This window comes from Myodes glareolus, chromosome 7, assembly GCF_982192425.1.
Source record: "Myodes glareolus chromosome 7, mMyoGla1.1, whole genome shotgun sequence".
In the NCBI taxonomy this organism is placed as follows: domain Eukaryota; kingdom Metazoa; phylum Chordata; class Mammalia; order Rodentia; family Cricetidae; genus Myodes; species Myodes glareolus.
The window spans coordinates 99,572,238-99,596,189 of NC_142032.1; the positions used below are offsets into that span (position 1 = coordinate 99,572,238).

At 43.9% G+C, this 23,952-nt stretch overlaps 1 protein-coding gene across 3 annotated transcripts; it reads left to right on the forward strand.

Moving 5' to 3' along the window:
- The first annotated feature begins 1,045 nt into the window (after positions 1 to 1,045).
- Fhip1b (FHF complex subunit HOOK interacting protein 1B) lies at positions 1,046 to 23,799 on the forward strand. 3 transcript variants are annotated; one of them, XM_048427636.3, is made up of 12 exons: positions 1,046 to 1,182; positions 11,648 to 11,976; positions 12,116 to 12,757; positions 13,066 to 13,224; positions 13,410 to 13,496; positions 13,686 to 13,853; positions 16,640 to 16,719; positions 16,906 to 17,111; positions 17,709 to 18,500; positions 20,745 to 20,923; positions 21,082 to 21,244; positions 23,280 to 23,799. In XM_048427636.3, the coding sequence occupies exons 2-12, from the start codon at positions 11,839 to 11,841 to the stop codon at positions 23,636 to 23,638; spliced, it is 2,973 nt and encodes a 990-aa protein (XP_048283593.2). In that variant the 5' UTR covers positions 1,046 to 1,182; positions 11,648 to 11,838; the 3' UTR covers positions 23,639 to 23,799. The 3 variants fall into 3 exon arrangements, with proteins under 3 accessions (XP_048283593.2, XP_048283594.2, XP_048283595.2); XM_048427637.3 differs by having other exon boundaries at positions 16,906 to 17,069; XM_048427638.3 differs by lacking the exon at positions 23,280 to 23,799 and having other exon boundaries at positions 20,745 to 20,946; positions 21,082 to 21,238.
- Positions 23,800 to 23,952: the final 153 nt, after the last annotated feature.

Here is a 23,952-nt window from a genome sequence, read left to right on the forward strand (position 1 = left end):
TTTTGAACACTTTTTACTGTGAACCAATTTTCGATTTACAGAAAAGTGGCAAAGATAAAACTGTAAACTCCTTACCCATGATTCTGTAATCCATCATTTTATGTAACTATAGAACAATGATCACAATCAGATAACAATAATATAAGTCAACAGACTTTATCAGAAACTATTTCTCTATCTTAGTCTTTCTCACTCTTGTTTCAGCCAGCATCTCCTTCTGGAAGCTATCCTCAGCTCCTTCATCTTCTATGCCCAGAAATCACGTTAAGTGCTGCTTCTAGATGCTTCTCTTTTTACAGCCCTGATATTGCATTCTAACTGTTGAAGAGACCGGTTCTAATGGATCAGGAACCCAGGCTGTCGTGTAGGAACTTATTCGGCGTTCTACGGGGTCATGGAAACTTTGGGAGGGTCAGGAAAAGGCGGTCCCCGCGGGTAGGAAGACAGAATCCAAGCGGCGTGCACACGTCCGGCGAAAGAAAATAAGCTACCTCGGTGGCAGTCAGCACAGTCTAGAAAGCCTTCTCTACAGGCCCTGCCCTCAGCCTGGCCCTTGGTGCAGACTTCAGAAGAAGCCCCGCCCAATTGACGCTGAAGCACCTCCCAGGACCTGTGGTCCCGCCCCCCGCCCTGGCCCTCGCCTCCGCCCCCAGTGGGATGCTGTCCAAGGCCAGGTCGTTCCCGACCCCGAGGCTTGTTCCTCCCACGGAGCAATGGTCTGCCCTCCAGTGCCAAGATTTCTCCTCAGGCCCCGCCCCTGCCCGCAGGCCACCGCCTCTTCTCCGGTCGGCCCCTATGACACACCGGAATCCTCAGGAGGGCGGAGCCTGAGGCGGGAAAGGGCGGGGCCTGCGGGTGCGGAAGCTCTTCTTCCGCGGAACGCGGATTGCGACCCCGCCCCTGCGCTCGGCCGTTGCCGGGAAACGAGCGTCGACGCTCTAGCTGGGGCCTGGGCGGGCCAATGAGCTGGCACGCCGCTGCCCAGCCGTGCGTCGCTGGGCGGTTGCGTGAGGTGCGCGGGGGCGAGGGCTGCGTGTGGCGCGGGGCGGGGCGCGGCTGGTGCGCCTGAGGAGCGATGGCGGCGGCCTGAACTCACCTAGCCCGGCCGCCGACAGGCCGGGGCAGGGCGGCGTGGTGCAAGCGAGAGCGACGCGTGGGCCGCGGCGCGCGCACAGGCGCAAGGTGCCGAGGGGTTGGGGATGACGGCACCGGGCTGGGGAATTGCTGGCGTGAGGGACGGGGTGAGGGGGTTGGCAGGTGGTGAGGGGCTGCTGCGAGCGGCTGAGGTAGGGGCGGGGAGCAGCCTGGGCGCTGTGGACCGGGAAGCCAGGCGGAGGAGATCCTGAGATGCTTTGTGAAGGGCCAGTTTGGGGGAACTCATGGACCCCGTCTGCAGAGGGTGTGGGTTGGCTGAGCTTGGGAAGGTGAGGGACGTCCTGGGACAAGAGTTGAGGGGGTAAGGCCTATGCGAGGATGAGGAGCGTTAAAGGCCAAGGCGGGAACTTGCGGGGACTGGCTGTTTCTCGATGGAGGAGTTGAAGGCAGAGCAAAAGAGGAAAGAGGGGCTGATGGTTGTGAGACTTGGCTAAGAGATGAGGTTGGTTGCGGGGCCTTCTTGGATGTCCAGTCTTGTCCAGGTGCAGCAATAGTTTTAGAGCAAGGAAAGACAGTATAGGTGCATTTGTTGTGCACATGGCTGCTTTGCGAGAGGGGGAAAACCAACACAAGACAGCATCATGAGCAATAATAGCTGTGGTAATGAAAATGTTTGAGTTTTAGCCCTCCACAGAAGCACAGTTTTTCCTCAGATGCCGCTTTTGTAAGCAGACTTTAAGATGAGACCCTCACGAAGTTTTTTTGGGAGGGGTAGAACTGCTTATATTATTTTCTCTGCCTGCTTCTCTACTCCCTTACTCCATTCCTCTATACCCGTGGTTGTTATCTATATTGGACGCAGTTGCTAATTCTAAGTCACGTGGCTTGTCACCTGCAGCCCTGTAGTTAGGTTTACTCTCCTCAGGAGTTTGAAAAGCAAAAACAAGACATTGCTTTGTGGAGGTAAATTTTGCACAATAAACTACTCTTCTTTTAAACTGATAAGCTTTGATGTATGTGCACATTTGTAAACCAAGATGCCAAACACTTGTACCACCCTGAAAAGTTTCCTCTATTCGTTCACAAGTCATCCCTCCCTCTATACCCTGTAACCGAGTTCATTTTATTTGAATTTAACAAGCCCAAATCCTTACCAACCCACACAGACACGGAGTTTGCAAAGTTGGACTCACTCTGTGATAATGGCTAATTATCACAGATAATGTGATAATTTCTCCATCACTGGGTCTTCTCTACTGACAGTCGGCGAGGTAGCCGAGGCACCGTGAGCCTCCTTAACCATCACAACGTTTGGGTCTTTCCTATGAAGATCATCCCTTGAGAATTAGAATATCAGCTTCAGAGCTAGTTACTTTAAACTGTGATATAGATATACTTCCTTCTTTCTGGAGGCCAGAGAGTCCTTCTTCACAATGATAAATCTTTTGGCCGCCTGCCCAGACTACCAGAACTTTATAGGTCCTACAAGTGTACCAGGCTGGTGAATAATGGTCCCTCAACACTGAGCCATCCAGTTCCTGGCTGTGCACATCATATGAGATCGGAAGAAAGAACTGGGAGTGCAGCTCAGTGGGAGAGTGCCCTGCTGTGTTCAAGGCCTGAGTTTGATTCCCAGTACTGCTAAGGGGGTGGGGGTACTTTATTCCAAGGTTATTGTTCTTACTCTTTTGGTGTTAAGGTACTCTTTGCTCTTCACTGAAGAAATAAATATTGGTAAAGTAGATGTTAAGTTTAAAGAAAATCATGAAGATAACCCTGAGACAGGGTTTCCCTATGTAACAGTCCTAGCTGTCCTGGAACTAGCTCTTGTGGACCAGGCTGGCCTCGAACTCACAGGGATTCTGCCTCCCGAGTGCTGGGATTAAAGGCATGCACCACCACAGCCCAGCCGACCACCATATTTTTAATTAAAAATATTTTACTGGTTTATGAAATCCTGACGTTTGGAATGATAGTGGTGTGTGTGTGTGTGTGTTGTTTTAGGTGAAAGAAACATGTACTTACGTAGTTATTTTGTGTAACTTCAGATATCTGAATAGCATTCATGCTTTCATATTAAATAGCAACTCATTTTAAAATTAAAGTTTCATTCTTTATGTAGCAGCCTCAAAATTTGCTGAAATTATATTGATACCTGGTGAAGCAGGAAAAGGAATTTTATTTCAGAGATGAATTAGGTTCAGCAGCTAGAGGTCACACAGGATAGTGACAAGATGCTCAGAGTTCAGCATCTTCATAGTGCTAGTTACTTGAGGAAGGAAGGTTCGTAAGAGAAAGGAAAGGTGATGTGGAAAAGGACATGACATAGTTGTTGAAAAAAATCGAGGACCTCATACTGACAAGAAGTATAGCTTTATGATTTGTAATTGTTCTACTTGCAAAAGAGATTAAGGGGACTGAGAGTGTCATAGGGACAAGGGTTTTAATATCATGTTAATGACACGGAATAGGCATGTATAGTATCTGGTGCATATTCATAATCACATGTTAAAGAATTCCTTTTTCCTTTCCTTCTCCTTTCCTTCTTTCCTTCCTTCTTTTTGGAGACAGGGTCTCACTATGTAGCCTTGGCTGGCATGTTAGAGCATTCTTAGGATTTGTCTAAATTCTCGATTGTGCTAGAGAAGGTACAGAATCTGGAAAGCCTTTTGTTTGCTACACTAAACTCTTTGTTGCCACAGTAACACATCAATTAAAATGGGGTTTGACTTCTGATATATAGAGGATTGTGGTAGGTCTGGGAGGACAAGATGTGGATGCAGGTGCTGTACTGATAGAAACATTTTGTGATGGTGTATGTAGCCATTTTCCCATATCGTTCATATGCTAGCCACTCTTACTAGGACTTGGAAAACAAATTCATTCATTTATTCATTCAGTAAATTCTTGTTGGGAACATAAGGTAACAATAGAAATAAGTTGTTGAAGTTGCATAGGACTTTCATAGAGTTGCACAGAGCTCTCATTTTGGTTAGGAGAGAGAATGACAGTTTTAGTTTAGAGGGAGAATATGGAAATATAAAGAATACATCACAGTGATGTGATTACTTCTCTATCTGTCTCAGTCTCTTCCTGTGTTCTGTATATATAACCACATATGCATATATCTCCACAGGTATCTTTGAATTAACATGCCTGGAACAGAACTTAAGAGTTTTTGCCCTGACCCGTTTTTGCACCCATGTGTCTTGTATCAATCCAGAGGATGGCTTCGGTGTCATCTTCTATTTTTTCTGCTCCTTCTCCTAAATTTAGTCACTAAGATGGTAATATACTTTCCCCTCCGTTATCTCTATTGCCACATCTTCCCCAACCTTAGCCTGGTTTCTCAGCTCCTTAGCTCTTATCTAGTTTTTTTTAAAGCTTTAAAAGTTGGTCTTTTTCTTGCCCATTCCTAGAATGATTTTTCTAAAAATACAAATGCAAGCACGGAACTACACTGCTTTAAAACTTTGGCTCCTTGTAGCATGTAGGACAACATCCAAATTTCTTAATACGGCCTCGGCTCACCTCTTCATGCCTTGTCTGTTGCCACTCCCTTGTGTTCTAGCTTGAATAAATTGTTCACAGTTCTCTAACAAACATGTTGCTTTTTTAGACTTGAAATCTTTGAAAAGCTGCTTCCTCTTCTAGGAACATCTTTTCTTTGCCTAGTGAACTTTTCTTACCGTTTAGGATCAATTTCACCCAGTCTTTGACATCCTCTGTCACCTTCAAACAACAGGGTTAGAGATAACTGTGTTACATTGAGGAGCCACTGTTGTAAAGGCAGTTACTGGAGATGCCTGCAAGAGGCCCAGGTAGTACTGGGGAGGTGGTTCATATCCTGGTAGTCCATTTGTCTGAGACATGTAAAAGCAGGGAGGGTACGTGTGAGTTGAGTTCCAGATAGCCTATTAGGTGCCCCTACTCCACTGTATTTCTACAGGTTTAATCAGGTCTTTCCACTTTTAGTGTTTGGGGTAACAGCCTTATCCGTCTTGCTTAGGAAGAGGTCTGTTCTTGGAAGGTCATTTGGTCTCCTTGCCTGATAAAGTCCCTTACTGCTTCTTTCTCTTTGCCTCTCCCAGGGCAAAGGTTATAAATGGAGGCTGAGGTTGAGCCTCTTCCTGTCCCTGGTTTTCTGAGGTTGGTTGACACCTTTTGCTGTGTAGGCCTATAAAGCCGTATTGCGTTTTGGATCCTGAGGAGAGTGGCTGACACTGACCTTGTGTAGATTGGAGAAATCAGCTGCTTCTTTCCTGTTCAGCTTGTGATTGAACCTGCAGATAAATGGGAGGGGGGAATCTGGGAATCTGTCTTTTCTTTGGACTTTGCTGTGGGACAAAGGGCGTCATAACTATATGACAATTCTGCCCTCTTTATCTTGTCTTGGATTTTGCTTGGAGTTTAAATAGGTGGCAGGAATACCAAGGAACGGCCTTTCGTATTTTTTCAGTATTTAAGGCCTAGATTCAGTTTTGATTTCTGAGGTGCAGATTCCAAGTGGTTATTTTTCAGGAGCTACAAGAAGTAGTAAGAAAAGGCCGGGGTGGGAGGGGGGTCAGTCTTACATTTGTAGATGCTTTGTGGTAGTTAAGCAGGGGAGCAAGAGAGGGTACCCCAGATATAAGATAAGAGGAGTTTTTTAGTTTTTCAGAACCTAGAGGGGGTTTGTTTTGGACACATTGATTATTTTGCTGGGTTTACTGAGGCTTGAGTGTGAGGGACACACATTAGAGCAGATTAGATCTCTTATCTCAAGGATGGGAACACCCTGGTCAAACAGAATCAGAAAGGAAAAGAGCAAAGAAACAGTTTACAGAATATGGACTTTATGTCCAGAGTGCTGTTCTCTTACTTAATTCTTAAAAAGAATACTTATTTTCTTAGGAAATTTTTGACAAGGAAACAGGCTCAGATTTGTGGTTTATTTAAGATCACATAACTGGAAGAGGGTGCATTGAGATTCAGACTTTTGTTTGAGGAATTTCAGAGCTCATGCCTTGCCTACTATTTGTGTTATTCTTTTCTGAGCATAAGGTTCTATTTGTTTTCAGTCCTCAAATGAGATATGTTGTAGAGGGTACTCTGTAAACAGTGATATTTTTGTATCAGTCAAGCTCCTTGGCAGGTGGCAGGTGACAGATGGCTCAGGCTGGGTTTCACAAGAGTTTAATTAATAATGGGACTATATTTACAAAGGTATAGGCAGTGATTAAAGAAACCAACACAGGTTAGTATAGTATTGAAAGGTTAATAGCAGTTAGAGGGGAGAATTTCTATTGTTTAACTCTGGGCTTTGCATTTCTTAGCCTGTATCTTCCTGGGACCTCAAATCTTGGGACTATAAGTACTTCTTCCAGTGAATCCTTTCTGGTCATAGCTGCTAGTGTGTGTGCTTGTTTGATGGTTTATAGGGAGCTGTTTATGAAATAGTAAAGCATCCACTCTGGCTTCTCTGCTGTCTCACTCCTTTCCCCTGACTGTTAGTCTCCAGAGTGAGGGGTGATAAGGTGGTGAGGCTGTAGATATGTCCCTCTGATTTTGCTTTTCTATTTACCTGAGGTGGCTCTCATCCTGAGCTACTGTTTTCCTTCCTCCTCGAAAAGGTGGTATATGCCTTTTTTTTCTCAGATATCTTATTCCTTATTTTTGTCTGTTATTCCTAACTTATTTATTCATTATATCAACTTTTCTTTCTTCAGATTTGTTTTCTCAGTTGATAAAAAAAGACTTGAAGCTTCCTACTCAAAAACCCAAACAAGAAACCCCCTCCCCCGTTTTTGACACAAATTCTTCTTCTGCACACCCTGGCTGGCCTGGAACTGTTATTCCCCCTGCTCCGGCCTTCCAGGTGCTAGAGTACAGGCCTGGGCCAGCACTCAGGTCAGAACCATATGAACTCTTGGCCCCCTCCCCTTTTTAAAACACAAACTGCCCTATTTTTTTCTCTTGTCATTGAAATTTGTTAAAGTACATCATATATTTCTCTGGTTCTCAGTTCTTGAATTTTTTTAATAAGATTATCTAAAAAAAACAAAAAACCCTCAATAAAACCAGCGAACTGTTTTCCATCTTCATTCTACTTCTTCCTATGGGATTTTAGGCAATCTCCTTCCAGTCTCTTGAAACATTCTTGATTTCTATATTGTTATATTTTGAATTTCTCCTTTAATTTCTGACTACTTTTACTGTCTTTGGTGCCTGTGTGGTGTGTGCATGGTTTTTTTTGGGGGGGGGCACAGTGTTTCTCTTTGTACCCCTTAGCTTGACTGAAGTTCTCCATGTAAGTCCAGGCTGGCTTTGAATTCATATACCTCTGCCTCCTGAGTGCTGGGATTAAAGGCATACATACACCATGTGTGGCATTTTTGTCTTGTTTTTTTTTTTTGAGAAATTATCTTGTTATATAACTTAGGCTGGTCTCAAACTGATGATCTTTGTACCTCAGCTTCTCAAGTGCTGGGATTATAGGCATGCAGCATTCATTACATCTGGCTAAATCTTTCTTACCAAATTCTCTGTGTGTCTTAGGGTTTCTGTTGCTATGAAGACACCATGACTATGGCAACTCTTATAAAGGAAAACATTTAATTGGGGCTGGCTTATAAAGGTTTAGAAGCATGGCTTGCAGGTAGACGTGGTACTGGAGAAGGAGCTGAGAGTTCTACATCTTGATTAGCAGGCAACAAGAAGAGTGAGAGACACTGGACCTGACTTGAACATTTGAAACTTCAAAGCCCACTCCCAGTGACATATTTCCTCCAACAAATCCACACCTCATAATAGTGCCATTTCCTGTGAGTCTATGGAGGCCATTTTTATTCAAACCACCACACTTTGCTTCCTTAAGTCCTGGTGTTCTTAAGATTGAGCCCTTAGGTTTTTTTTTGTTGTTGTTGTTTTTTAATAATATTATTCACAGCTTCCTTATTTGCCTATATGCTGTAACTTCTGAATTTTTATGTTCAGTTTAATTTCACTCTTGAACTTAAGTATGCTATTTTTCTTGTTTTTTGATTTTATTTTGTTTTTTTGATAGTCTCACATAGCCCAGGTTGGCTTTAAACTCATTTATAGTTGAAAATGATCTAGGATTTCTGGCCAGTCTTTCTCCACCTCCCCAATGCTAGGGTTGTAGGTGTGTACCATCATTCCTGGTATATGTGGTGCTGGGGATTGAACCCAGGGCTTTGCACACGTTAGACAAGCACTCTACCACTGGGACTACATTTCTTTCCTGCTTTTTTGAATATTATAAGTATTCTTTAAGTGTCTCAAAATTTAATGTGCATAAAACTTTTGTTGTCTGTCTTCTTTGTCTCATCCTCTTCCCCCATCTTATTCTTTCCCCTCCAGGTAGTTTCTTGCTATTGTAGCTTGGGCTAATTGGAGCCCTTTATGCAGCTCAGGCTGGCCTTGAACTGTCAGTCGTCCTGATTTAGTCTGAGTGCTGGGATTTCAGGTGTGTACTATACCTGATGTCATCACTTTTTGTGAAACACAGTTCCCCTTGTGTGTTACAAGATAGTTATGGTGTCGTTCCCAAGTCTCCTGTGTTAGTCAGCTTAATCATCTCTCTTGCTCCTGTGTGTGCCAGGTCTTATTGTTTTCATGTTTAGATTAAATCCAGAGGCACATTGTCTTCAGTTATATTCTAGTCTAGCTTCTTATCAGCTGGCTAATTTGAGGCAGTTTTTGTAGCCTCTCTGGGTTTTGGTTTCCTCATTTGTAAAATGAGAATACTAATAAGTAATGCTCAGAGCAGAGCTTGGTATGTATGTAGTAAGTGTTCAGTATATACATTGGCTGTTATAATTATATCGAGCCAACATTTAGTTTCACAAACATTTTTTGAATGGTTTATTGGCACTAGGATTTCAAAGAATGAAATTTTTGCTCCCTGTAGAAGTAGAAGAAACACAGTATAAATAATTTGCAAAGACATTACAGATATGAATACTTACTGCACAGGACATGTTGAGATAGGGTTCAATCTAAGATTTAGCTTTTTATTGGTATTTTGTTACCTTGGTTTATGCCATTACTTTTTAAAAAGAGACTACTGAAACAACTTATAATTTCTTTACTGATATCTGTCCCTCTCTGCTCTCCCTTACAATTCTGTCTGAGCTATTTTTAAAAGCAAATCTGATCTTACCATGTCTTTTTTTTTTTTTTTGTCTCCAGGATGTCAATAGGTAAAACTCAAATTCTTATAGCATAACATTCAGTGGTGTTTGTAACCTTCACTCTTCCTTTTCAACTCAGTACCATGCATCTGCTCTCTAAGTAGTGGTTAAGCCACACTGAATCTGCAGGCTCATTTGTCGTGCTTTTTTCCCAATTATTGTTCTTTTGGTTATTTTATTTTATTTTATTGAGATTTGTTTTAACTTATAGCTTAGGCCATACTAGAACTCACGATCTTCCTGCCTCAGCCTTCCAAGCACTGGGATTATAGATGTGAGCTATTCTGCCTGGCTTTATTGTTTTTGCTATGAAGAAAGCTACTCATGTAACTAGAGTCTCATCATTTAAAGGCCTGAGTCAGATACTGTCTCTGTGGAACCCTCTTCCAGACCCTCAGGCAGACTTAGTTGCTTTTCTTTGCTCTTCTATTATATTTTGCAAATATTTCTATGTATTTTGCCCACTCAGCCCTATTTTTGTCTTACCTGTGTTTCCAGTGCTTACTTAGCAGAGTGCCCAGTACTTTATTAGTACCATTATACTTTCAGTTAATCAGTTGAATGTACCTTCCCTGATCTTTAGGACTGGCTTTCCCTTTATTCAATCTCGTCTATAAAAGGTATCCTTCTGCACAGTTGCCGCCTTCCTTTAGTTGTGATGAGGTGACTGAACGAAATGGATGAAAGGAAGTGTTGGTTAGTGTAACCTTAGGTCAGAGTATGGGACTGCTATTATATTTCTGGGTTCTTTAAGTTCCTTTTGAGTCTAAAGAGGAAACATGACTGAACCACATAGTTCCTCTGAAGAGTTTTTACTCATTAGAGACAATACTGATGAAAAGGTGTTGTTAGGTGTGATGGAGAAGGAGCTGTGGGCCAATAACTAGTTTGGTGTTTGTTGTTTATTTGTCCATTAATTGAGCAGATATTTATTCAAACATTCAACAGGTAGATACTATTCTATCCACTGAGGTTAAAAAAGTAATTAAGGTCTGGGTGGTGGTGATGCACACCTTTAATCCCAGCACTTGGGAGTCAAGTAGGCAGATCTCTGTAAGTTCGAAGTCAGCCTGGTCTACAAGAGCTAGTTCCAGGACAGGCGCCAAAGCTACAGAGAAACCCTGTCTTGAGAAGAAAAAAAAAGTAAGATAGGCAAATCCTGCCTTCAAAGAACTGATTTCTTCATGGAAAAGATAAGTATATAGATAAGATAGTTTTCAGATCATAGACTCTATTAAGAAGGGATTAATAAGCTAGAAAATGAAGGTAGGAAGATAAACTAGATAAAATTGTTAAGTAGGGTGGGCATCTCTAAGAAGATGGCATTTAACTGGAACTGTGGGAGTAAGGGGAAGAGTGGAGAACATTCTAGGCTCAAGGAATAGGAAATAAGACCCGTGACAAATAAGTCCTGTGAGGAGGAGACTGACAGAGAGATTATGTTGTCTAGCCTTTTCTGTAGGTTAGGGTTAGGGTGATTACTAGTGTAATAGGAAGTCCCTGGCTGTCCAGTAGAAGAGAAATGGAGTAAAATCTAGGTTTTAAAACTAGTATGCTTGCCAGATGGAGACTAAACTCTTAGGAGGGCAATTTAAGCCAGTCATAGTGACATGCATCCCTTAATCACAGAATTGGCAAAGGTGAGACAGTGAGGCAAGAGGATGATGAATTTGAGGATAGCCTGGGTTACATAGTGAATTCAAAGCTCACCTGTCTCAAAACTAAACTAGAATCTATTGTAATAGTGAGACATGATTTTAATTTTCTTTTTTTTATCCCTGTTATTTTCTTTGTGAGACAAAGTCATAACTTTGTAGCCTCAGCTTGTCTTGAACTTTATGTAGCTCAAGCTAGCTTTGAACTCATTATCTTCTGAAATGACAAGATTTGTTGTAAAATTAGATATTGGAAGGAAAAGGATAAAAAAGGACCATGTTTGGACTTTTGATCTGAGCATGTAGGCGAGCATTGGTGACGTTTACTGAGATAGAAAAGGTTGAGGAAGCTACAGGTTTGGTGGGAGAAATTATGTGTTCTTTTTTTGGGCATGTAAATTTCATGTGCTGACTGTGTGGACCTGAGTTCTTTTTGTTGTTGTGTTTTGTTTTGTTTGTTTTGAGACAGGATTTTCTGAGTAGCCCTTGCTGTCCTGGAACTTGCTCTGTAGACCAACTGTAGTCTCAGACTCACAGAGGTCTGCCAGCCTCTGCTTTTCCGTGCTCTCAGATTAAAAGAGTACACTGCCACCACTACTGGCTACGTGGAATTTTCAGTGGAAAGCTTCTGAGTTATTCTTCCAGGGGAGCTGAGAGTGGTGGGCTCCTATTTATCCTTTTCATCTTCTCCCTTTGAATTAGGTTTGCAGCTCTGGACTGGGCAGTGAACTCTGGGCTTGCTATTCCAGTTTGGTGTAATCTGTGGCTCTATGGCCAGCTACTGGCTCCTACAGACCGGATGAAGCAGATTGGAGACAGAAGTGGAGAAAGCCTCCAGCTGGTACAATCTCAAAGTATAGTGCTCAGGCTGCTGGCCCTGTCCAGCCTGCCTCATGGAGAAGATGAATTGGCTGAGCAGGCTGGCCTCCCGGGTCCCTGGGCACCGTGTACCTCAAGGGGCCAGTCTGCAGACCCCTGTCGTGGCTGACCCTGAGACTTGCCTCATGGTCTTCAAGAATCACTGGTCTCAGGTAGGAGACTCCATGATAAAATATCTAGTCTGTTACTCACCCTAGTAGTCCTAACCTTCAGAGTGTTCTGTGTTCTTATCACCCCATTTAGTTACCTTGTTTTTTTAGATTTTTTCCTCTTTTCTGTCCTTTGCCTTAGGTGGTGCGAATCCTGGAGCGGCAAGGCCCTCGGGCATCTGCTGGAGGCACAGCTGATGATCTCAGTGCTGTGCGAAACCACACATACCAAATGCTAACATTGCTGGCAGAGGATCGAGCAATCCCTTCAGCCCCTTCAGGCCCTGGGCCCCTGCTAGAGTTTGCTCTGCGTGAAGATCTGCTGAGCCGAGTGCTGACATGGCAGCTGCAATGGGATGAGTTTGGGGATGGAGTTGAGGAACGGCGGGCTGAGCAGCTGAAACTATTTGAGATGCTTGTGAGCGAAGCTCGCCAGCCTTTGTTGCGGCATGGGCCAGTTCGTGAGGCTCTGCTTGCCCTGCTGGATGCCTGTGGTCGTCCTGTGCCCAGTAGCCCAGCACTGGATGAAGGCCTGGTGCTACTTCTCAGCCAACTGTGTGTGTGTGTTGCTCGGGAGCCTTCATTGCTCGAGTTTTTCTTGCAGCCACCTCCTGAGCCTGGAGCTGCTCCACGTCTTCTCCTCTTTTCTCGCCTTGTCCCATTTGTCCATCGAGAAGGCACCCTGGGTCAGCAGGCCCGTGATGCTCTACTTCTGCTCATGGCTCTCTCAGATGGGAGCCCCACTGTGGGCCGCTACATCGCAGATCACTCTTATTTCTGTCCGGTTAGCAAACCCTAGGATGGGGAGTAGGGTGTGTGGACATTGGACATCATCTTCCTATCCAGGAGATATGGAAAGGCTAGGTGTCAGGGAGAGAGACCTTTATTTCAGATTTGAAAGCAACTCCTTGGAGCTGGAATGGGGGTGAAACATGAGTATAACTAGATAGGGCAGGTGTTGCAGGTGAGGGCCTGCATGGCAACTTGATATCAGCATTGGTAGTGTTTTTTTAACTGTATTCCCTTCAAATCTTATGACTAGTTAGCTCCCAAAGCCGTTATATTATCTGAATCTCTGGTAATCTTCCTTAGGTGCTGGCCACAGGGCTGAGTGCCCTATACTCCTCACTGCCCCGAAAGATTGAAGTTCCAGGGGATGATTGGCACTGCTTGCGACGGGAAGACTGGATAGGAGTGCCAGCGCTTGCACTCTTCATGAGTTCCCTAGAGTTCTGCAATGCGGTCATTCAGGTAGGACTAGGGTTCCTAAGGAGTGTGACCCTTGGTGCTTCTGGGAAGTTGGGGTAAGCGGATCCGTTTCCTGGAGTTCTGCTATAGAACTTGGGGTTAGGATGTCTATCTTTACTATATTACTTTGCTCTCTTCCAGGCAGTAGACTCTTCATAATCCCCTTTTCCCCCTCTTGTTCTATCTAGGTAGCTCACCCCCTGGTGCAGAAGCAGCTGGTTGATTATATCCATAATGGTTTCCTGGTGCCTGTCATGGGCCCTGCCCTGCACAAGGTAAGGATGATAGGTGGACCTGGACTGGTGTGTGACTGACCAGTGAAATGATTCATATGGGAGACGTTAGGTAGCGTTTTCTTCCTCTTTTCCCTTTCTGATACTTCCTGTTCCCTAGAACCCAGGAAGTATGAGCCATGTATGTGCAGGGAAACCTAAGTCTCCAAGTTTTGTCTCCCCTTCATCCAGACCTCTGTGGAGGAGATGATTGCCAGTACCGCTTATCTGGAACTTTTTCTGCGGAGCATCTCTGAGCCTGCCTTGCTCCGTACCTTCCTGCGATTCCTGTTGTTACACCGGCATGACACCCACACCATCCTTGACACCCTTGTTGCCCGTATTGGCAGCAACTCCCGGGTATGGCTCTTAAACTCTGTCCTGGCTTACTACCTGGGTGAGCCATCTTTCTCTGATTTCTGTTGTCAAAAGGTGTTTCTGCTCTTTTTTGGGGGTATTCACTTTAATGTGGCAGTTTGTAGCACTAAACTTTAGCCATTTTGAGTAAAGAATTTAATTTGCTTCCCTGTTTTTATACTATGTTCATCTACGGCACAGTCATCCATTATGGCCAGAGGCTTTGCCGTGGTGCAATGATTGTTAGGTATTGCTCCACAGTTCCCTTAAGCTGTTTATCCTCTCTCAGTTGCTGTAGGTGATAGAAAGTGCTTTGAGTTTTGTGTCTGTACTAATAAATGGTTCAGCTTTTCCTTGTTGGCTTGCATTCTCTTCTCTTTGGATTCGCTGCATTTGAACTGTAGTTAGGGCGCATAGCCATCCACCTGCCCACTTAGATTCCTTCTACCTGCACGAGTTTATTGATAATGACATCCTGTTGGGTTACTAGGTGGTAGGAACACAATGGTAGTCACTGCTGCTGTTGTCTTAGAGCTCATTTTATGGAGAGTATAAATATCAAATGAAGTTACTAAAATAGTTGAAAATTGAGGTTACTGTTTGTGCAGAAAAAAAAAGTTTAATAAGAAAATGGATTGCCCAGGGAAGACATCTCAGAGGATGTTATGTTATGCCTAAGATAATGGAGTCAGCTATTGAATATTAAGTAAGAGCAGTTTAGGCAAAGGGAATAGCGTGCAACAGGGAATGTGTATTATGACTAGAGATGGAATGAACTAGAGGGAGAAGGCAGTGAGAGTTGAGAAGATTCCAGTAATGCATTTTAGAGAGGAGAGACAAAAGAAGAGGTGGGTATGTTTCTGATATCAGATGTTTAATTTCATAAAGATAAACTTTTATTCTTATCTTAAGCTAGAGCATGCCATGGTATTAGGTCTGTCTGACCTCCTGGATTTCTTTGACAGTTAATTTCCTTCTTGAGATTCATTTCCATTCTTCTTGTGTTTATCTGCCATTCTTTCATTCTTTCATCCTAATCTTAACCTTTTTGATTTTCTTTCATTGTTTTTAGTCTCTAGCACTTCTGTTAATCTTCAAGTTTTTTTTTTTTTTAATGGGCTTTTCATGTTCTTGGGGTTTCTACTTCTTAGTTTCTGGTTTTTAGGGGAACCAGTTCTCTTCTGATTTAAGGATACCCATGTTAAACATATAAATGCTTTGATTTCTACTTTCCAGTCATTTTAAGGTAGTTAGCTTGGCTTTTGTGCCTTTAAGTGAGCCACTTTGATTAACTTGTCTGTGAGCCTGATTATCTTGGTTAGTTACTAGTTGCTATCAAAATTGGCTAACTTGTCTGTGAGCCTGATTATCTTGGTTAGTTACTAGTTGCTATCAAAACAAATTACCACAAACTTAGTGATTTAAAACATTTTATTATCTTTTAGTTCTGGAGTACATATTTGGACTGTTCTTGCTGTCTGTTGAAGACCCTCCCCAATTTGACTACCTTTTCTATTTTTGGAGCCAACACTGATGGGTCACATTCCTGCTATATTTTGAGCCCCCTTATCAATTTTTCTTTTCTTTACATTTTTTTTCTTATAAACAGTGCTGGGAGCCAAATCCAGGGCTTTGTGTGTGCAAAGGCAAGCACACTACCACTGAGTTACTTTCCCAGGCCTTCTTTTTCTTTTATCTTTGAGACAGTCTCACTGTGCTTTCTAGGTTATGATGCTGTATTATTATACCCAGGACCTCATGCATACTAAATAAGTACTCTATCACTAAGCCATACTATAAGGCCCAGAAAGTCCATAATTTTCATCATATCTGTAAAGTCTCTTCTGGTCTGCCAAGTAAAATGTTTATAGGTTCAGTCAGGAGATCTTTGAAGACCTATTTTCCTGCTCACTCTTTATTCTTGAGTGAGTCTGAGATCTCATTGCTGGCTAAAGTGGTCATTAGGATATCTATGTTACTCCAAATGTGAACTTTCTCTTACTATCGATCCACTTAGTTCTCTCACAGCCACCTAGCAAGCAGTGCCAAGACTATACAAGACCAAGATGTCTGACGTACTTGCTGTAAGAAAAGTATAAAATGCTTGAGGTATTCAGAGCAGTGAAGTTAGCTTACTGTACGTCTGTTATTTTTGTCTAGGTAGAAATGAATAAGGTTTCTTCTTTTTTGAAAACAAGAGGTTTGTCTGCTCTTGGCCTTCTCACTTACTTTTTCCTTTTCCTGTCAGTTGCCCTGAGCTTCTCTTTATCCCACCTTCTCAGAGACACTGGGGTTGGAGAGGTGACTCAGACTCCAAACTGATGACTCCCCCTACTTCCTAGTTGGTATTGTTCCAGGTTCCCTCTGATTCCTTATTGTCAGCCATTCAATTACTGTGTGACTGCAGTCTCTTCTGACAGGTGTTTACTTGACGGTAATATTGCTGTAGTTTTCTGTGAATCATTTGCTTTGGTATAGTGTTTCTTAGTGTCTGTTTTCTTGAGGTCTCTTTGGAGCATTGATGGAATCAATGTGTTGACAGATAGTCCAGTTATGTATAGGGTCTGTAGAACTCTAGTGGATCTGACACTAGTAAAGTCTTGTTCACAAAGATATGTGTTTATCTGGTTAATACATAACATACGGTGTATGTGCTAGACCTTAGTGCATAGGCTGTTCTTGGAGTGATTGCTTGGGCCTGCGGTTGGGGGAATGAGAGTTCCCACTGGTGAATAGTTTGGAGGATAGACAGCTCTTATGGTGACTCCCTCCCTCCCCTTCCCCCTCAGCTCTGCATGGTCTCTCTGAGTCTCTTCAGGACCCTTCTGAATCTCAGCTGTGAGGATGTTCTGCTGCAGCTGGTTCTCAGGTACCTGTGGGGGCAGGGCTGAGGGATGGCTGACCCTCAGGGCCTAGTTTTATTGGGGTGATGGGGCTGTATTGGGATTGTTTTTGAGGGTCCTCCTGAGCCTAGTTTAGCAATGTAGTTCACTTGGCCTGCTTTCAGGTGCTGTCTTCCCTGATGACGCCATATTCTCTTTCTGCTGTTTCCCAGGTATCTTGTCCCATGTAACCATGTGATGCTGAGCCAGAAGCCAGCTGTGCGTGATGTGGATCTTTATGGACGAGCAGCTGACAAGTTTCTCTCCCTAATCCCTCGCTGTTGTCGACACCATGCCCCTAGCCCACCTCGTCCAGAGCATGCCTCATGGGCACGAGGTGGGCCTAGCAGAGAGGCAGGGAGAAGGGAGGACATCACGGGTATGGCCTGGGTTCTGCGGGAGCCTAGAGAGAAAGCAGGGGTATGGTGAGGGGAGGAAGGTGACAATGAGAGGAATTCCTTTTCTGGGGAGATTGATGAGTGGTCTTACGGAGAAGATCTTTAACCTTTCCAGATAAATTACTTCTGGAAAGGTCTAGTCCACCTCTCTCCTTTATTTCAATCATGTGTTCTGTTTGGGTGGGTTCTTTTGTTTGATTTTTGTCTGTTTGTTGTTTGTTTATTTATTTATTTATTGGAGACAGGGTTTTTTTGTGTTACAGCTCTGGCTGTCTTAGAACTCAATCTGTAGACCAGGCAGACCTCAAACTCATAGAGATCTACCTACCTCTGCCTCCCAGGAGTGCTGGGATAAAAAGGTGTGCTCCACCACCACCTGACTCTGTTTACATTTTTTTTCATTGATGGAGGTGGTGAGGGGTGATCGATTAGGGTGAATTAGTCTTGGGACTTGAGAATTAGCTATCAAAATAGTTCCATTTCTACTTCCTCACTGTCTTCTCCTTTAGCCTCTAGATCTCTTGTTTGCTCCTCTTGACTATCTCCTTGATTTTGCTTATGTTTTCTTCCCTGTAAAGGCCCTGGAAGCCCAAGTGTTGATTCTTCTTCAGTGGTAACAGTGCCTCGGCCCTCCACACCGTCCCGTCTGGCTCTGTTTCTTCGGCAGCAGAGTCTAGGTGGCTCTGAGTCCCCAGGTCCAGCTCCACGTTCCCCAGGGCTTAATGCATCCCCAAATTCCAGCCCTGCCCGACGGCCTAGCCCTTCAGAGGAGCCTGGTGAGCTAGAAGACAATTATCTGGAATATCTTCGTGAGGCTCGCCGTGGTGTAGACCGCTGTGTCCGAGCCTGCCGAACCTGGTCTGCCCCTTATGATGGCGAGCGGCCCCCTCCTGAGCCTAACCCTCTTGGCTCCCGGACTAAGAAACGCTGCCTACTGCCTGAGGAGGACAGGGACAATGTGGGGGAAGGGGAGGAGGAAAACCTAGGGAGTAGGGGGCTAGCTGTGGGTGTAGGGGATACCCCTGGCCACCTACTCCCACCCCAGCTCAATGGATTACCAGGGCCATGGCCAGAAGGAGCCAAGAAGGTTCGTCTGGTGCCACGACTGGTGCCACAGGAAGGAGTTAAGGAATTATTAGAGGGTACCTCTGAGGGTGTGGCAGGATTAGAGAGCTTTGGGCAAGAGCTCCGGGAGCTGGAGGTGGCATTGAGCAATGGTGGAGCTGGTTCAGAGCCTCCCCTAGAGCCTCCACTACCTCCTGAGGAGGAGGAGGCCTACGAGAGCTTCACCTGCCCTCCTGAGCCCCCTGGCCCCTTCCTCAGCAGCCCTCTGCGAACTCTCCACCAGATGCCGAGGCAGCCATTCACTGGTAAGCTATTTAACTTAAACCTGTTCTGTGTACACTTGCATGTTCTCAACATGTCTGTGCAGAGTTCTAAGACTTTTTGGCTGTGCCATTTCTGTGTGTTTGCCTAGCCCTGATCCATTTTGCTTGAGTCCCTTCTGCATACAATCATGTCATACTGTGTCTTCATGTTTCTTGTTATGTGTTTCCATGCTTGTGCTAGTTTGTATATTGACTTAAGTCTGAGGCTTGTTTATCCTTGCATGCATGCTTCTCCTTTTCCTTTAGTCTGGCCATTTTCTGGGATTTGTAAATAGGATGCTCTGTGCTTGGTTAATAATATATCTGAACCACATGAATGATGTTTGTACTGTTCTGTGCGAAAGACTATGTGCACCTCTGTTTTGTGCCATTCCCACCAGTCTGTGTATTTGGGCTTTGAGTCTTCTGCTAGGTCTTTGATGGCCCTGGAGTCAGCTCTTTTGGTGCTTTCCCTTCTGTTCAGCACCTTCCTCCCTGCCTCTTCAAAGAAGGGCCTGATTTCATTTTTCCTATTCATTGTCTTGTACCTTCTTCGTTACCATCACTGTCCAATACAGTTATTTTAAGGACGTATGATTAGTAAGGATTGGGGGTGGGTGGGTGATATTCTTTGAGGGCAAATGACAAAGCATAGTTCGAAGTGTACCTGATAGGCCCTTCTGGGTTGATCCTGTGGAGCTAGGTCCAATCTGAGATTTTGTACTGGTTCTTCTTTGTTTTGATTATGAGCAAGACAAGTCTTTATCAAGCTGTAATCTATATCTTAGCATGGGAAGACAAAGCAAAACAAAACAATCTCTGGGAAGCAGTATAGTAGCTAGGGTTAAGACTACAGAGTTTAGATTAAGCACTCCTTAAGTTTTATTGGTACATGAAAAATCATTCAATATAATATTGGCACATTGTGAAAACACAACAAATGGTAGCTTTTCGCTGGGATTTTTATTAGTGGGTCATGGAAGATTGAAGTTCAGTAAGGCACCACCTATCCTAGTTGTCAAGAGTCAAGTTTGTATGCTGCATATCTTGATAAACCTGGGATTGCTTCTGTCTGGAGCCATATTCCTTCTTTAGCATACTATAGAAAACTATCTTCCTATTCATTTAGCTTCTGCTCCATTCCTTTTCTGCTCAGCACCTCTAGGTGGTGGTGTGGTTTTTCCAGAGTTTATATTAATTGATGCTTCTTTCCCTTTTCTTTGTAAAGTCATTTGTACTCTTTGCATTAACCCTTAGAAGATAGTCCCAGGGAATGAACAGAAGGATAAAGCTAGAAATTTTGTTTGGACCCTTAAGCTAGTATTTCTTCTGGGCTAAGACTAGTCCTATGGATACACCAGGTAGATGGTGGTATAAAATCTGTTTTAGGATTCACCACTTGTACATCATTCTTCTATCAAAGTTTAAATAATATTCTATTTCTATAAAAATATTTCATCGAAAATACTGTGATGGCTTCAGTGGTCCAGTGTCATGTTATATCTTAAGGCATTTCTCCTAGGATGGAATGCTAATCCCTTCTCATCCTGAACCAGTTTCCTTTGCCTCCGAACTAAGCTATTCTATTCCTGTTAGAGCCTAGTCTACCTCCTTGATTCCCTGCTCCTGAAAGACAAAACTGACACTGTCTCTGTACCTCTAAAGACTTCTACTTGCTTTGAAATTCACAGTCTCTTTTTTTGCTGCTGTTATATCTTTTTTGCTTTCTTTCTGACCACTATTTTGTTACTCTGTCTTACATGGAACTGGCTTTGTGACTTGGTCTGTGTGTATTCTTCTGTTCTGTTCTTCAATGAAGCTTTTTAAAAACTGAGAAATATAGTGTAGGATATGGTTATAATCAAATGAAAAAATTTGCCAGCTCTTGTACTTGATATTTGACATTGATATCTCATTGGTCCTCTTAATTATCTTATGAGGTAGGTATATTTATTTTACTATAAATAGGAAACTAAATGTTGGCAAGCTTTCAACTTACCAAGTCACAGAGCACATCTGAAATCTGAGATGTATCTACACTCTAGAGCCTGAGATCTGACTCTTCAGTCATAATATTTATAATGCTGGCATCTGGATACCTTAATTGTCCAGAGAAAGTGGTCACAGGTCATTTAACACACTCAGATTCTTGCAGTTTTCATCTAGTGGGGGTCTTGTTTAGGGGAGGAATGCTTGCGATGTGCACTGTGTTCAGGCCTTGTATCCTTGTGCCCACCCCCTTCCCAGGCCCCTTCATGGCTGTGCTCTTTGCCAAACTCGAGAACATGCTGCAGAACTCCGTCTATGTCAACTTCCTGCTGACGGGGCTGGTGGCCCAGCTGGCCTGTCACCCCCAGCCCCTGCTCCGCTCTTTCCTGCTCAACACCAACATGGTCTTCCAGCCCAGTGTCAAGTCCCTGCTGCAGGTGTGCGATGCATGCATGCATGGGTGCGTCCAGGCTCAGTGGTGGGCCAGGCCCACAGCTAGAGTGACCTTGGGTGGCCTGGGAACAGGTGCAGTGGGACTAGGAAGGCTTGTGTCAATGTGAAACCACTAGAAACATTCTAAAATTGTGTCTCACAGGTGCTGGGATCTGTGAAGAATAAGATTGAGAGCTTTGCAGCCTCCCAGGAGGACTTCCCTGCTCTGCTATCCAAAGCCAAGAAGTACCTCATTGCTCGTGGCAAGCTGGACTGGGCTGAAGGTCCTACAGCAGGCCCTGCTCCCCGCCGCTCTGAGTCTGTAGGTAAGGACTAACTGACGATCCTTCCTTATTCTCCCTAGACACCTCATTAGCCCAAGTTAGTTAAGATCCAGTTTGAGTCTTCCTTTTTTTTTCTTCAGGTTTTGAGTCAGAAGATAGAGTCATTATATTAAGAACCTAATTGTCAGTATCTACAAAAACCTGCATAATGATAGAGGAATAAGGAAAGGGAAAGAAGTTCTTGGATTGAGATATTGTGAGAACTTGATGTGGTATTTGCCTTCAAACGATGAGAGTAGGGGGGTTTACAAGGCTGTGGAGCAATTGGCGATATGGCTAGAAAGGTTTGGCCAGAGTAAGAGGCTTTTAGAGTGGAAGCTATGCTGGCAGAAGTAGTGATTTTTCGTTCAGACACTTAGAAACCAGGAGAAGTTTTAAAAATCTTATTGTTAGGAGTGATTGTAGATGAATTGGAGTTAAGAGAAGGGATTCAGGAAGAACAATCAAGACCAGGGAGGTTTGAATTTGAGTAGTGGGAAGGAAAGCAGCAAGCATCTGGTAGGGCAGAGTTGGGAAGGAAGTTTTTTTTAAAATTTTTATTTATTAATTTATATTAATTTTTTAAGCTATACATTTTTCTCTTCTCCCCTCCCTGCCTCTCTCCCTCGAACCCTCTCCTATGGTCCCCACGCTCCCAATGTATTCAGGAGATCTTGTCTTTTATTACTTGGGAAGGAGGTTTTTACAGAACTATCAGTGGTTAAGGAGACAAGGAAGCATTAAATATGGCAGGATTTGGTAGTAGTTGAGGAGCTAAGAAAGCATTAAAATGTGACATTCTTAAGTTCTTGAGTTCATAGTTTAGTGCATGAGAGAGAAGCCTTGGGAAGAAATTATTGATGTTGAGTTAATGATAGAAGAGCATGAAGTCAGCGTAGGGAAGATCACAGCAATATTTTCAGGGTTCTCCCAGGTGGAGATAACTATGGCAGAAAGGATAAAAAAGTAGAAATGACAAATTGTAGCTGAAGGAAGCTGCAGATAGATATAAGATGCCTATTGAATCCAATGAAGGTAGGTTGCTGAGTGAGACCCTGGTTGTGAAGGTTCTGAATGCAAGGTTAATAAGTCTGTATGGTGTCTCTGTAAGCACTGTTAGAGGTGGCGAATAGAGACATTTCCTATAATCGAGGGGCTAGAGATAGGCTACTTAAGTGATGGAATCCAGAAAGTTAGACAGTTTGAGTCAAACAAATATGAAGTTGTCTGGGCATACCCAGCAGGAGGGAGGTCTTGGTGGTATAGGGCGGGGACTGGTGAGTGATGAAGTAGTAGTGTAAGGACACTGATCCTAGACAGGCAGTGAAGTGTTAAGAAATGAAGCCGTCCCTGAACTGCAGTTGTACATGTGGGTATTGAAGGAGCGGATGATGCAGGTCAGCTTTAGGTAGTCAGAGCAAAGTAGAAGTAGTTGACTGGATGTGGTGCTAGAGCAATGGTTCTCAACCTGTGGGCTGTGACCCCTTTGGGGATTGCATATCAGATAGCCTACATATCAGGTGTTTATATTACAATTCAGAACAGTAGCAAAATTACAGTTATGAAATGGTTTTATGGTTGGGGGTCAGCACAACATGAGGATCTGTATTAAAGGGTCACAGCATTAAGAAGTTGAGAACCACTGCTCTAGAGAATGATAGGAAACACAAAGCTGGGGCATATTATGTATGGGAGCCATCTAACAGTGGTTAGATTAAATTCTTTAGGACGAGGGGTCATGGAGAAGGAAGGAGTTGTAGCTGGGAATAAAGTAGTTCAATACTGGCTGCTGAGGAGACTGGATAGAGGGGAAAGCAGGATTTTGGTATGAGGAAAAACACCTGTCTCAAATCTTTAGTCATTTTTAGAGATGAGACAAAAAAGGAACTTCAATTCAGTTTTTGTCCATCTTGTCCTTCCATTCTTCCAGAACCCAGGGGAGAAGTTCAAGAACCTAAGGGGGTTGGGGAATCTGTTCCCCAGACTAGAGCAGGTTCCCTGATCCCAGCACCTTCTTGATACTCCTGTTTCTTCTCAGTGAGGAGCCGGAGGCCATCCTTGGGGGAGTTACTCCTGCGGCATGCACATAGTCCCACCAGAGCCCGGCAGGCGGCACAGGTTCTTCAACCTGGGCGAGAAGGAACAGGATTTGGACTAGGTGGGGCCTCTCCAGGCGCTTCAACTCCAGTTCTGCTCCCCCGGAGCGGAGCTTCTGAACGACAAGGTGAGGCTCTGCGAGTCAAGAACGCTGTCTACTGTGCAGTCATTTTCCCTGAGTTTCTCAAGGAGTTGGCTGCCATCTCCCAGGCCCATGCCGTCACCTCGCCTTTCTTGTTGGATACTTCAGAGGAGGTATCTGTTCCTCCCATCTCAGGCGTTGGGCCCCTCAATCCTTAATTTTCTTCCATGGACAATCAGGGCCTACTGTGGCCTGGGCTGAATTCCAGGACACGGGCTCCTTTTTATGTTTGGAGGCAGTGACAAATGGACTTTTTAATTTATTTCAGATGAATGTTTTATGAGAACTTGTTGCAATATGTATAAAAGGGAAATCTCTATTTTGTGCTCATTCTTCTTTGGCACCCTTTATCTCTGGGGCTGTGGCCCTGTGAAGGTTGTATGCAGGTGGGACATGAATCATCAGGAGGCCTTTCTGGTGATAACACTGGTGGTTGGGTTTCAAGAGAGCCCCTTTACTCTTAGAAGTGAGA